At 29.5% G+C, this 13,743-nt stretch overlaps 1 protein-coding gene across 1 annotated transcript; it reads left to right on the top strand.

Annotated features, from left to right (window-relative positions):
- Positions 1 to 1,012: 1,012 nt before the first annotated feature.
- Positions 1,013 to 12,184, top strand: LOC130677634 (synaptotagmin-4). Its single transcript, XM_057484467.1, has 5 exons — positions 1,013 to 1,269; positions 1,737 to 2,431; positions 3,584 to 3,742; positions 10,660 to 10,977; positions 11,058 to 12,184. The coding sequence occupies exons 1-5, from the start codon at positions 1,218 to 1,220 to the stop codon at positions 11,175 to 11,177; spliced, it is 1,344 nt and encodes a 447-aa protein (XP_057340450.1). The 5' UTR covers positions 1,013 to 1,217; the 3' UTR covers positions 11,178 to 12,184.
- Positions 12,185 to 13,743: the final 1,559 nt, after the last annotated feature.

Below are 13,743 nucleotides of genomic sequence, written 5' to 3'. Positions count from 1 at the left end.
AAATTTTTTTTATATAAAATTGAAGAAAAATGAACTAATTTGAGTATTTTTAAATAGGTAAATGTCTATTCTATATGATGCAATAAATTATTTTGGATTATAATCGATTTGAATATTTTTAAAACGATAAAAAACAGTCGTATACCCTCCGTCGTTCTGGTATTGAGACATTTCCCTTATTTCTCAAATGTTAAGAAGTAAAATTAATGATCTTACAAATTATACTAATCGGGATATAAATTAATAATTATTGTGAAATTCATATAAACATAACTTCAGTCATGAGTGACTTTTTTTTTGTTTCCAAATGAAAATCACTATCTACTCTATGCTACTATTTTTTCTTTTATCTACTGAATTTTATTGAATGGATAAAAATAAATATAAGTTTTATGGTAATTTATTCTAAATGAATTGTAATATTCAACTTCTTCTCTTACAAATATTCTTAACTCGAAATTGTAGTATTATCAAAGAGATTTTTGAATATCGTTATTTCCAGAATGATTGTTGTAAAATAATTATCAATTATTACAATTCTTTATTTAATCATTACTAATCCGTACTATAATTTTTTCAATTAATAAAATTCACAATACTGATTGTAAGAATCAACAAAGAAATGGAATTTTTTACTAATAATAGTAATTGTTGGTTTGGATGGTAAATTTATCTTTGGAAAGTATTTTTTATTTGACGACTATAATTATTAATTAATTTTAAGTTGCGTTTTTTCTCGTGCACTCTCTCCTTCTATTTGTTGATAATTTCAACCTATGATCCCTCCATAGCTCTGCATGAAACATTTTCCTTACTACCACCACTGACATCGTTTGGATGAATCGAATCCTATTTAAAAAATTTCTTTAAAAGTCATCCATTATTACTTGGATAAATTACAGTGCGTTTGATGACTTGAAGGAAATTAAGAAAATTGGAATTAAAATTGTTCTAATAATCTATTTGACGGTTAAAGATACTTAATTAAAATTACAAAAAATTGATAGTTGAATTTCCGCTTATATTTAAATAATAATGGAAAACTACCCTTCGCGCAAGTCACGTCGAACTAACTATTGATCGACGTTCCTCGGTAGTGTTTCTGGACATGAAGGATTCGGTTGCACGCCGTACGTAACGCCCGCGTCTATCGTCTAATTAAAGAAATAAACCTTTTTGTGAATACAATAAACATTTTTAATAACAAAACGACCAAAATGGTCGATGGTCTTTTGGAGGATGGACCTTTGATAAGGCCTGTTGAATCTGGTAAGTATTTTCATTTATACTTGATTATTTATATTAGCTTTAAATACCAGATGGTACTTCCAATGACGTATTGTGCTTTTCTACATCGATATTTTTTACATCTTTTTATTTAAATGTATTCGAATTTAGTTAATAAATTTTTTTTATCCAAAGTATAATTTTACTTATAATAATAACTGACAATCAATTAAAGTAATGAAATTATGATAATTCTCAAACTCTCAATAACAAAATGTGATCTAGATATTTACCGTAGTTTTAATTTTTAGAATATATCGGTATGATATTTTATGTGATGTCAAATATTGACCATACATTATGTTCATTATTATTCAAAAGTAATAATGGTACTTGAACAACAACTTAGTTTTTATTTTTATAAAATAATTCAATTGATCGATTACTGATATCTTATTTATTAAATGCAAGCAAATAATTAGATCAAACTTAAATAATAAAAATTTCAGTATCAACGAACACCCTTGTGGGACTGTGTATCGCAGCAATAGCAGTAATATGCGCCGCCGCGATGACCTGGTGGTTATGTCGTCGACGTCGTGAGCATACAAAATTAAGTATGGATAAATCATTGGCATTTCGACCACCTCATCGTAAACCAACAGCAGTTAAAAGTCCCGGAAGTACAAGTCATTACTTAAAAAAGAGCCCAAGTCCTACAGGTCCCGCTAAAAGTCCACCTGGTTCTGGTGGACAAACGCCAAGTCCAACTGGTTCTCAACCACTTGAGCACCCTAACAATCATTCTTCTCAACTTAAATCACTTCCAGGAGTCAACGGTATAACACCTCAGCAGGCACCTTGTGAAGTAACAATTACTACTGAAAATGAGAAAGATAAAGCTGAATTTGAATCTAGTGAAAAAGCAGAGCGTGCTTTTGTTAATGGTCACACCAATACAAATGGGTTAGGACAACTAGTTTTCAAATTACGCTATCAGGCTGATCAGAACGCTCTCGCTGTGACAGTTGTCAAATGCACAGGATTGCCTGCGCGTGGACATCAAACCAGTGACCCTTATGTTAAGCTTCAGCTGTTACCAGATAAAGAGGATAGAGTAAAAACAAGAGTATTAAGAAACACCCGTGATCCTGTTTATGATGAAGATTTTACCTTTTTTGGTGTTTCTCAGAGCCAACTGCAGGTAAATCAACTATTTAAATATTTTTTGTTAGGTGGACCACTAGTGTGAGAGTTTGAAAAAATCATTTTTTTTTGCATAGTTCGGTAGTCTTTACTTTCAAAAATAATATACTCCAATTAAAAGTGCATATCTCGAATAGTTTTTTTTTAGTTACAGCCATCTGAAGTGCATCCACTTATCGGTTTTCGAAAATACATTTTTCAAAATTGTTGCAGTTATAACTCGAAGACAAATCATCCGATTAATTTGATTCAAATTGTAGATTTTTTTATATATAATTCTACTTACCATGAAACTTCAGTTTTCTGATCGAATCAAAAATTTAATTTCGGCAAACTAAAAATTATCAAATTTTCGCGCCAAATTTGGAATTTCTTTTCAAAACTCCGTCATTTTGTTAAATTTCAATTTTTTTCTTAGTCCAAGGGTCATTGTACGGGAAATACTTTCTAGTTTAATAAACTTTTTGGTTTTTTTGATTTCATACATTGTGAAGATCGCCATCACTACAGCAGTGGAAGAACTTTTTTTTCTGGAGCGTTAGGAAATTGTGAATAATTCGATGAATTTTGAATTTTTTGGTCCAAAAATTTGATCTTGTATTCATTACATATCCACACGGACTGAAATGTCAAGTAAATATGCCTACACACAGAGAAATTTTTAGTAAAAATTACCCAAAGTGTTTGATACTATAAAGACATATGGTAAATATCAAAATTTTTCCCATGCACATTGTAAAATATACTACTCGATATCAAGTAGATGAAGTGCAATTTCTACTAACAACCTAGTAAAAATTTAGTTACTGGCTAGATGTCCTTACAGTACCAAATTTTATGGGTAATTTTTACTCAAAAATTCTCTGCGTTTATGCAGCATTGTAATAATCACATTACTCTATAGTTTATATAAGCAGTCACATAAGAGTGGTGTTACACAAACTATATAGTAATGTAATGATTACTGTGCTGCATAGGCATATTTACTTGGAATTTCTCTCCGTGCACAAATGTATCCTTAAAATATTCCATGCAATAGTTTTTTTTTCAATTCCCTAAAATCATCTTTTTTTCCGGCGGTCACACTAGTGGTCTCCCTTAAGGCTAAATTATTTTATTTGTATAATAATGGTTATTTATTTATTTAAAGAAAATCAGTCTGCACTTTATTGTGCTAAGCTTTGATAGGTATTCTCGTGATGCTATGATTGGTGAAGTTATATGTAGTTTGTCTTCTATTTTTGGATTAGAAAATATGGACAACCAAGAGATATCATTATGCCGAGAAATTTGTCCTCGAAGCTTAAAGGTATGCAATAAATAAAATATATAGAGGAATCCATATTAAATCATAACGGACTTTTCTTGGAGCATTTAAAATTTATTTTATTAACATTATTTTTTTTCAACTTGCTTGCTTACATACAATCTCAAGCAACTATATTATCTTTTAAATTGATTAGAAAATTATTCAAGTTATCAAAAATACAGGTCTCATGATTTAAAAGGTAATACATTTAGTGCAAATACAAAAAGTAAAAAAAATTTAAGCTTTAATCTGAAAATGAAGCTTAAATATTTTCTATTATTTAAAATAATTTTTTATTAAATAATTATCTAAAAGATCTAATAGTAAACTAACAAGTAAGAATGAGAATTTTGAATGCAAAAAATTTTTTTTTTCATTTTCAAATATTATAAACATACCAGTATGTACACGGAAAGATTGAAGCCCGACTGGTTACTGTTCTGCACCCGACTAAGTACGGTGCTGGAAGAAAATGCTCGATTGGGGTGCAGTGCCACACTGATTACTGTGCAGAACCTGACTGAATTATATGCGCACACGACTTAGTCAGGTTCCGCACAGTAATCAGTGTGGCGCTGCACCACAATCGAGCATTTTCTTCCAGCACCGTACTGAGTCTGGTGCAGAACAGTAACTAGTCGGGTTCCAATCTTTCCGTGTAGACAGAAAAAAAATAAGAAAATTTTTTTTTTAGCACTTATTGCACATTACCGAAACACAATAGAAAACATGAAGGATAACGGAAAAACCCGTTTTTGGTATTGTATCGTATATTACGTCCCTAAGCCAGAAAATTGGATTTCTTGGCGCATGTGATATTATGGCCGAGGTTTCGCCTCGGCCATAATATCACATGCGCCAGGGTATCCAACTTTTTGGCTGTGGGTCGTATATTATTTTTCTTGATTCTCCACCGAAATTACGTTTAACAATAAGGTTATTAATTATACTACAATACCTGCGTATTTTACAAAACCGAGGACTTTGCAAATGGTGGGGAGGGGAGGCGGGCCCGACTTTTGCAAAACCGAGGCGAAGCCGAGGTTTTGCCGGTCAGGGCGCGCATCCAAAACTAATAAAAATTTTACTCCGCGAAGGACAGTAATATAATTTAAAGTAAAAAATTTTTAAAATTCACAGTTCAAATAAAACTTTATTATTGTATTTATAATACTCATAACATAAACTGCCAGTAACTTTGGCATAACATTGCTCGTCGGTAGAACCTTCAGACGAAGAATCATTCATTTTTGTTGTGATTACTTTATTTTATTCAAGTTAAATTTTAGCGATAAATTCTTGGAGTATATACTTTATATATATTGTTATATTTTATGTACATTTTATATTTTGTAAGTTATATTTTACTTATTGTTATGCTATTATATTATTTATTATGAGAACCCTTGCGACCGTCAACCCACTCTGGAAACACTCTGGAATCATAGTTAGAATGTAAACATTCTAAATCCAGTATGTTTCCAGAGTGGTTTTGTGCCCTTTTTCCAGAGTGAAACCAAAGTGGTTTCAGAATTGATCCAGAGTAGATCAAAGTGTTTTCAGAATGGACCCAAAGGGCATCCAGAATGAAATCAAAGAGTTTTCAGAATGGACCCAAAGTGAGTCCAGAATGAAATCAAAGTGTTTTTAAAATAGGCTCAAAATGAGTACAGGATGAAATCAGAGTGTTTTCAAAATGGGCCCAGAGTCGATGAAATTTAAATATTAAGGAATAAAACAATTTGGTACTTTCTGAACACATAAATCAATAATAATCTACAGACAAAAAATTTTTACCCCAATTTTTTAATCAACTATGCTTTTGTTAAAATTAGTTAATTTTTACTTGTTGAAAGCTTATATAAAATCTCTGATTATTTCTAAACTATAAACCCCGGATTTTTTTTACTTCTTGAAGCTATTCTTGAAAAGGTTTAGAAAAGATCGCCAGTGAAAAAATTAAAAAATTTCGATTTTATTAACAATCTAAAGCATTGAAAAATAAAAAATGTAAATAAAACAATCAAGAAAATTTATTTTTTTGATTATTTGGTTTTTTTATTGCTGAAAGCTACATAACAACAATTTGCAAAAAATTGTTACTTGCATTATTTAAATAATTGTTATAAACAAATGCATTGATAATTAGATTTAATAAAATTTTTTTTTGAGAAAAAAAAGGCTTAAAAAAATAAGGATTTTTAAGAAAAAAATCGTTTCTTAAAAAAATATTTTTTTGCAATATTTTTTTTCAAATACTAAAAACAACCATGCGTTTTTTTTTTTGTAGAAAAAATTTATTTTTTATATAATTTTTTAAATTATTGTACACTTGGACTTGTCGCTATCTTTCTGCTCTTCTTCATTGTTATTAAAATAACTTATTGAAGACACAACTACAACACTTCAAGTCTTTTTTATTCTCCATTAATCATTAAACAAATTGAGCTTTTAACCGAAGCTTTAACTCAATTGCTTAATTAATTATGAATAAAAGTCATTTTTATGAATACTTTTAAAATCTTATTAAATCTTTTGAACAATGCATTTGTTTATAACAATTATTTAAATAATGTGAGTAAAAATTTTTTTAAAATTATTGTTGTGTAGCTTTTAGCAATAAAAAAAAAAAAATAATCAAAAAAATAAATTTTTTTGATTGCTTTATTCACGTTTTTTATTTTTCAATGCTTTACATTCCTGATGAAAAAGATTTTGTCTAATCATATATGATTATATATGTTCATATATATGATCATATATCATCATATATAATCATATATGAAGTTATATATAATCATGCATGATTATATATGGGGTCATATATAATTATATATGACCCCATACATAATTAGATCTGATCATACCTGGCTGTTATAAGCCCATATAGAAGTCTTTATATGATCATATCTGACTATATATAAGTCTATATATAATTAGATCTGATCAGATCTGATTATATATGAGTCTATGTATAATTAGATATAATCATATCTGGCTGTTATAACCCCATATATAATCATACATAAGTATATATATGATCAGATCTATTTATATATAAGTCTATATATAGTTAGATCTGATCATACCTGGCTGTTATGACCCCATATATAATCATATACAAGTCTATATATGATCAAGTCTGATCATATATGAGTCTCTATATAATTAGATATAATCATACCTGGCTGTCCTAACTCCATATGTAACCATATATAAGTCTATATATGATCAGATCTGATCATATATGAGTCTATATATAATTAGATACAATCATACCTGGCTGTTATGACCCTATATGTGATCATATATAAGTCTATACATAATTAAATCTGATCAGACATGATTGATACAAATCCATATATAATTAGATCTGATCAGACATGACTGATATGAACCTTTATGTAGTTATATATGTCTATGTGTGATTAAATCTGATCAGACTTCATTGATATGAAACCATAAATATTTAAATATATATATTAGACTGATTCAAAAAAATCGACTAATTTTTTTTTTCTTCATTATATCAAAAATATTGTTGGAAATGACGAAAAAAAAAATACTGTGAAAGTTTGAGCTCTTAATATTAATATTAACAGCTGCCGCATCGCGATTTTCTATTTCCCATTTAAATAACAAGGGAAAATTTATTTTTTAAGCTTTGGAATTTTGTAGCTTTCGGTAGAACCAATACTTTTAAATGTTCAAGACATATTCTTATGGGAAATTTGATGCTCTACAAAAAAGGTCTCTTATAATTTTTCGATATTTTTATTTCTTCAAAAGTTATTCAAAGTTAAAGTCAGATTGACGATAAATTTTTACATTTTTTAAATTTTTTGACGCAACCATCAACTTTATCGGATAATTTTACAGGACATTTTATGTAGAGCATTTTATTTCCTACAACTTATCTAAGAGAAAATTTTTGATATTTCTCACAAGTCGTAAGTTATTTGCAATTAACTGAAAATTTTCTTAAATAATCTAAATTTTGTTGCTTAAAATTAATTACATTAAATTTTCAGTTAATTGCGAATAACTTACGACTTGTGAGAAATATCAAAAATTTTCTCCGAGATAAATTGTAGGAAATAAAATGCTCTACAAAAAATGTCCTGTAAAATTTTCCGATAAAGTTGATGGTTGCGTCAAAACATTTAAAAATGTAAAAATTTATCGTCAATCTAACTTTAACTTTGAATAACTCTTGAAGAAATAAAAATATTGAAAAATTATAAGAGACCTTTTTTGTAGAGCATCAAATTTCCCATAAAATTATGTCTTGAACATTTAAAAGTATTGGTCCTACCGAAAGCTACAAAATTCCAAAGCTTAAAGAATAAATTTTCCCTTGTTATTTAAATGGGAAATAGAAAATTGCGATGCGGCAGCTGTTAATATTAATATTAAGAGCTCAAACTTTCACAGTATTTTTTTTTCGTCATTTCTAACAATATTTTCGATGTAATGAAGAAAAAAAAAATTAGTCGATTTTTTTTTAATCAGTCTAATATATATATATATATATATATATTAAATAATATGGCAATTTTTTAATATCAATGTTATTAAATTTTTATTCTGTCAACTATCAATCAAACTTAAATCCCCAATACTTAAAAAATATTCAAAGGTTCCGGCAGCAATTTAAAAGTATTAATCGAAATCGATTGATATACGAATATTTATAAGTTGATAGATAAATAGATTTGATTATATGTATCTGATGAATTCTATTGTATTTTATGTACAAAACCAAATTTATCATTAGGTGCATTATTTACGTAGGATGGATCAATTTGATTATTTGAGTTAAGTAATGCCATAAACGTTTCTCAATTGTAAGTGTATCACAGACTAGAGGATCAGACAACAAACCATCGATTACCAAAGTTAAGCAGCATCGACGTGGGACATTAATTGAACGGGTGACCTCGTAGTAAAATAATAGTCAATGGTTAATAATTTTTTTTTTTTTTTATTTAATTTTAACCGACATTTATATTGATGAAGACAATAAATCCTAATTAAACTACTTAATTAATAATTTACAGATATTCTAAATGAGATTCTAAAAATGACTATATTCGTTCATGCATGATCATATATGAACATATCTGTTCATATATAAACAGATCAAGTTATGTATGATCAGACCTGGCCAATTTTCGGATCTGATCATATATAGACAATTATGCATGATTATATATGATTAGACAAAATCTTTTTTCATCGGGTTCTTAATAAAGAAGTAAAAAATCGAAATTTTTAATTTTTCTAACGGCAATCTTTTCTAAACCCTTTTAAGAATAGCTTCAAGAAGTAAAAATAAATCCGGGGGTTTTAGTTCAGATATAATCAGGGTTTTTATGTACAGATGGATTTATCAAAAAATGATAAGAGACCTTTTTTGTGGGGCGTTCAATTTTCTACAAAAATATGTATTAGTTAATTCGATCTATTGATTTGTTCACGAGTTAAAAATACTCAAAGTTATAAAAAAAATTTCCCGTGTTATTTAAATGGGAAATCAAATTTTTTGATGAGCTAAGTCGCTATCGGACTTAAACCCTTTAGCCCAGCGGCATAACTTTTAATTTTCTATATACTACCAGATTTTCCAGTATAGCAGTAAAAAAAAATATAGCCTTAAAATGATACACCCTATTACACACACTCCCCACACACATACACACACACACTCGGACATCATTCTGAAAATACTCAGAATAGCTTTCGAGGACCTCAAAACGTCGACATCTGATGAAAACTCGATTTTAGGAAATCGGGGTGAAAACAATAACTTCCCAAATTTTTCAAAAATCACCGATTTTCTTAGTGGAAAGTTAAAAATATAATCGTGTTAGCAAAAAATACATTACGCATTATAATTTTTAATATCTTTGTATATTAACAAATACTATATTGTATTAGAAAATATAATTTCTTAAATTTGTATTTAATGAAAATAATTATAGTAAAATTCACTATACAGATGGTCAAAAATATAATTGTGTGGGCAAAAAATACATTACGCACAATAATTTTTAATATCTTCTTATGTAATAATTTCACACCAGTAAATTTTACTAAATGTTTTGTAATAGTTAAAATATAGAATGTATTTACTCATATCTGTTAGTCAATTTTACTACAATATTGTAATTGTTACTATATTTTTTTCTCCGTGTATAGGCTTTACGGTGACTCTTGTAATTATCAGTAAAGATATTACTTTTAATCAAGAACAAGCACTTGTCTACTGATGATCGCCCAAGTAGATACCGTATTTTTATCGCAGTTTTACTGTAAATTAAACGTATCCGTACAGTCACGCTACGGTAAGATTACGGTAGGACTACAGTATAATTACGGTATAATTATGGCAGGACCACGATAAGGCTATGGTAGAATTACGGTATACTACCCTAGTACCGTAATGTACGGTAATTATACCGTAATATTGGGTCCGCCAGGGAAGTTTTTTTTTATGAACGGAAATTGAATAGTCTCAAAACTTATATTTACTTTCAGTATCTGCTGTTTTTACAAAAATTTTTACTCTCGAGAAAGTCTCGATTAAGTTTTACTTCAACTATTAAAAAAACCCAATATTTTTCAGTTTTTCAATTTTCTATTAGCGAATTTTGAGTACAAATATTCATAAAATTTAATACAGTGACGATGATGAGTAATTAGATAAAGAATTGCTGTTTAAAAATGAAGTAAATATAGAACACTTTCTTTTTCCATTTCTAACTATCCATATTGCTCTAAGCAACTCAAGTCACGGAGTTAATTTAGTTACAATCAAAATGAAAAAAGATGTTGATTTTATATGGAAAATCCTGCACATTTTGTATTTTAAAAATAAAAACATAATTATCCTATTAATTATTTTCATAACATAGATCCAATCACAAGGTAGAGGAGAGCTATTAGTTTCTTTGTGCTGGCAGCCAGCAGCAAATCGACTAACAGTAGTTGTTTTGAAAGCAAGAAATTTACCAAAGATGGATGTTACCGGTTTGGCTGACCCATATGTTAAAATATATTTACTTTATAATTCACAACGTATAGCTAAGAAAAAGACACACGTTAAAAAACGGACGCTGAGTCCAGTTTTTAATGAATCTTTTGTCTTTGAGATACCTAATGGCATCGATGGACTTGGAAATATCAGCCTGGAATTTATGCTATTAGATTGGGACCGTGTTACGAAAAATGAGGTAATTACCAAATTATTAATTTTTTTTTTTAATAATAGTAATAAGTAAGTAATAAATAAATTGAAAATGATTTTAATTAGGTGATTGGACGACTAGAACTTGGTGGATCAAAATGCCAAGGGTCAGCATTGGTTCATTGGAATGAAGTTTGTAGTTCACCTAGACGGCAAATTGCCGACTGGCACAAACTTAGAGAGTAAAAAAAAATCTTTAATTTTACTCCCGCAAGATTCTCCTTGTATTCATTAAACTTTATAAATGATTATCATATATATCACTGAATGTGAAAAATCAAGAGAAAACAACGTAAAATATCAATTTTATAAAAACAATACTCAGTCAGTATAGAAACATCAGATATGATAATGAAATTGAGAATATTTTATCGATAGAACTTATTCTCGTTATTGTATGTAATCTTTCTTTTATTTACGCGGCCTCATAGTCGATTATGTCCTTGTCTTGCATCAACATTTGACATTAAAAAAACACGCATCGCATAGATGCTTTTATCGTCATCCCTAACTGAATAATGAGGATTCAAATCGATTAATTATAAATGACACATGTAATCGATAAATTTATAAATGGAAAAGTTGAGTATCAGATAGAAAAAAAAGATACGAATGATATCGAAAAATATGACACGACTAAATAAATATAAAATTGAACTTTTAAATTCAAAGTAACGTAAGAGACCCAGTACCCGATCAGGGAATTACCCGATCAATCATGTATTTGTATATCTATATTTACTAAATTTTACTAAATATAAATATACAAATATATGGAGTAATCGAGTACTAGTTTCCTAATCGGGTACTAGATCTTTTACTTTATCTAAAGAAACGATATCAAAATTTTTTATTATAACTATTACGCCGTGGTCTTCTGACGGCAGTTTCTTTCTCATTAATCGTAAATGCGATTATACTTAATGGACACGCTAAAATTTAGTTCCTTATTTTTTTATGTATTCAAACTTTTGTCAAACAAAACGATTCAAAAATACTAATAATAATAGTAATAAATATAGTATTTATAAAAATAAGATAAAATCATGGATCGTAATACTTTACATATAGGTCTACTTTATGATTGTACATATGTAATTGATAATAATGATATGAGAACTGGAATACATTGTTCTGCTGAAATATTATAATATTATTTAATTGTATTAATAGAATATACGAATAATTACTTACTTTCTAGACTTTTTTTTGAATATCTGAATATCATCGTATTTACACGATTTTTAAAAATTAAAGAGACATTGATTCGAAAAAAATTTTGTTATATAATCTAAATACAGATTATTGAACCCAAGTGACACGTACTTAGGCAAGTGTTCTTGTATAAAAGCCTTGTGCAAGGCCCATAGTTACTAGTAACTCTTTCTATACGTATGTGCCTTGTGCAAGTTGTGTCGCAAGGAACTGACTAAACAATTGTGCATGATTTGCTCATGGTATTGTAGGCAAGAATATCGAAGATATTTCTAACATGGTGCAGCCAAAAGTTTCTGACACATTTCTTGCCCAAGAAACTTGCAGCAGATACTTGCGCATGGCTTGCCCAAGATCTGCTCAAAACGCGCGATACTCCCTATACTATTCCTTTCCCCACCAGTTTCAACATGAGCAGATCTTGAGCAAGCCATGCGCAAGGTAGATACTACTACAGGATCTGGCACGTGGCCTTATCGGGACGATAGCCAAAAAGGAAAAAAAAAAGGTAGATTCAACATACTTCTGGCGCCGATTTTCCCCAAGAATTGAATAATAACTTCATCTAAATTCTTGTGGAAAGATAGCATAAGACTAGCAATTCAAATCTGCCCCAAATATCTGGAGCGGGACCCATACGTGAATGGTGACGCTACCAACTATAGAACTTGAAAGCAAGCTTGTACAAACCTTGAAAAAAAAACTGCTATATGGGAACATGATACAAAAATTACAGCTGATTCATTATACAGTTATGTTACACAGAAACTATAAATCAATATATACTTCATTTGTATATACTGTAGTATGTCTAAAATTCTTGGAAATTCGAAATTTGTCCGTTTGAGAACGTGGTGGCGTTCTACTCATTAAATCGAAAATCGTGCGTAAATCAATTTGAAAAGTTAATTTGAATTTGATTAATATTCTTTATTGTAATGTAATATAATAATAACACTTAAACTGAACTTGATTTTAAAAGGCAAATTAAATTTATTCTTTTATATTTACTGATAGGCCTTGCAAACGAAAACACAAGGTCTTGTTACGTCCAGACAGACATAACATATGACAGTCCCTTAATTTCGAGTCAAGACACTTAAGTTCTTTACTCGGGTAACGAGGACCACGTTATTTGGTACCGAGCATGGATATAGGTCAGGAATATGTATATTATTCTTAATGTTAAAATGAAAATACCAGGACTTACAGATGCAGGTAGTTTTATTTAGTCTGAAGATGTTTGTTGTTACAATACAACAGGTGCTGGCTGCTGTAACCTGGTGTTGGCTGGACAATTGCTGGGACACCCCGTGGCGAGTTGGACCCTCTCGAGTAGCGTTGAATGGAGGTGATCACGTTGAGGTTGGCTCTTTTCAAGTGGCACCGAGTTATTCACAATCACTTTCGCTGAATTTACAAGCCCAAATTCACGCTCGCACAGGAGGCTAGATAATTTTCTAATTCAACCCGCACTATTCACGTAATCGCGCGTTCCGACCTGGAGCAATAATTGCGTGAATAAAATGAATATCTT

Source organism: Microplitis mediator, chromosome 1, assembly GCF_029852145.1.
Source record: "Microplitis mediator isolate UGA2020A chromosome 1, iyMicMedi2.1, whole genome shotgun sequence".
Lineage (NCBI taxonomy): Eukaryota > Metazoa > Arthropoda > Insecta > Hymenoptera > Braconidae > Microplitis > Microplitis mediator.
Note: the sequence above shows the minus strand (reverse complement) of the source record. Positions and strands in the feature narration are given on the sequence as shown.

What these genes read in the sequence shown, in the direction of transcription:
- LOC130677634 (XM_057484467.1), top strand. Translation starts at nt 1,218, where the DNA reads ATGGTCGATGGTCTTTTGGAGGATGGACCTTTGATAAGGCCTGTTGAA. An exon ending in TTTCTCAGAGCCAACTGCAG is followed by an intron (nt 2,432 to 3,583) that starts GTAAATCAACTA and finishes ATTTATTTAAAG; the next exon opens with AAAATCAGTCTGCACTTTAT. An exon ending in TTTGTCCTCGAAGCTTAAAG is followed by an intron (nt 3,743 to 10,659) that starts GTATGCAATAAA and finishes TTCATAACATAG; the next exon opens with ATCCAATCACAAGGTAGAGG.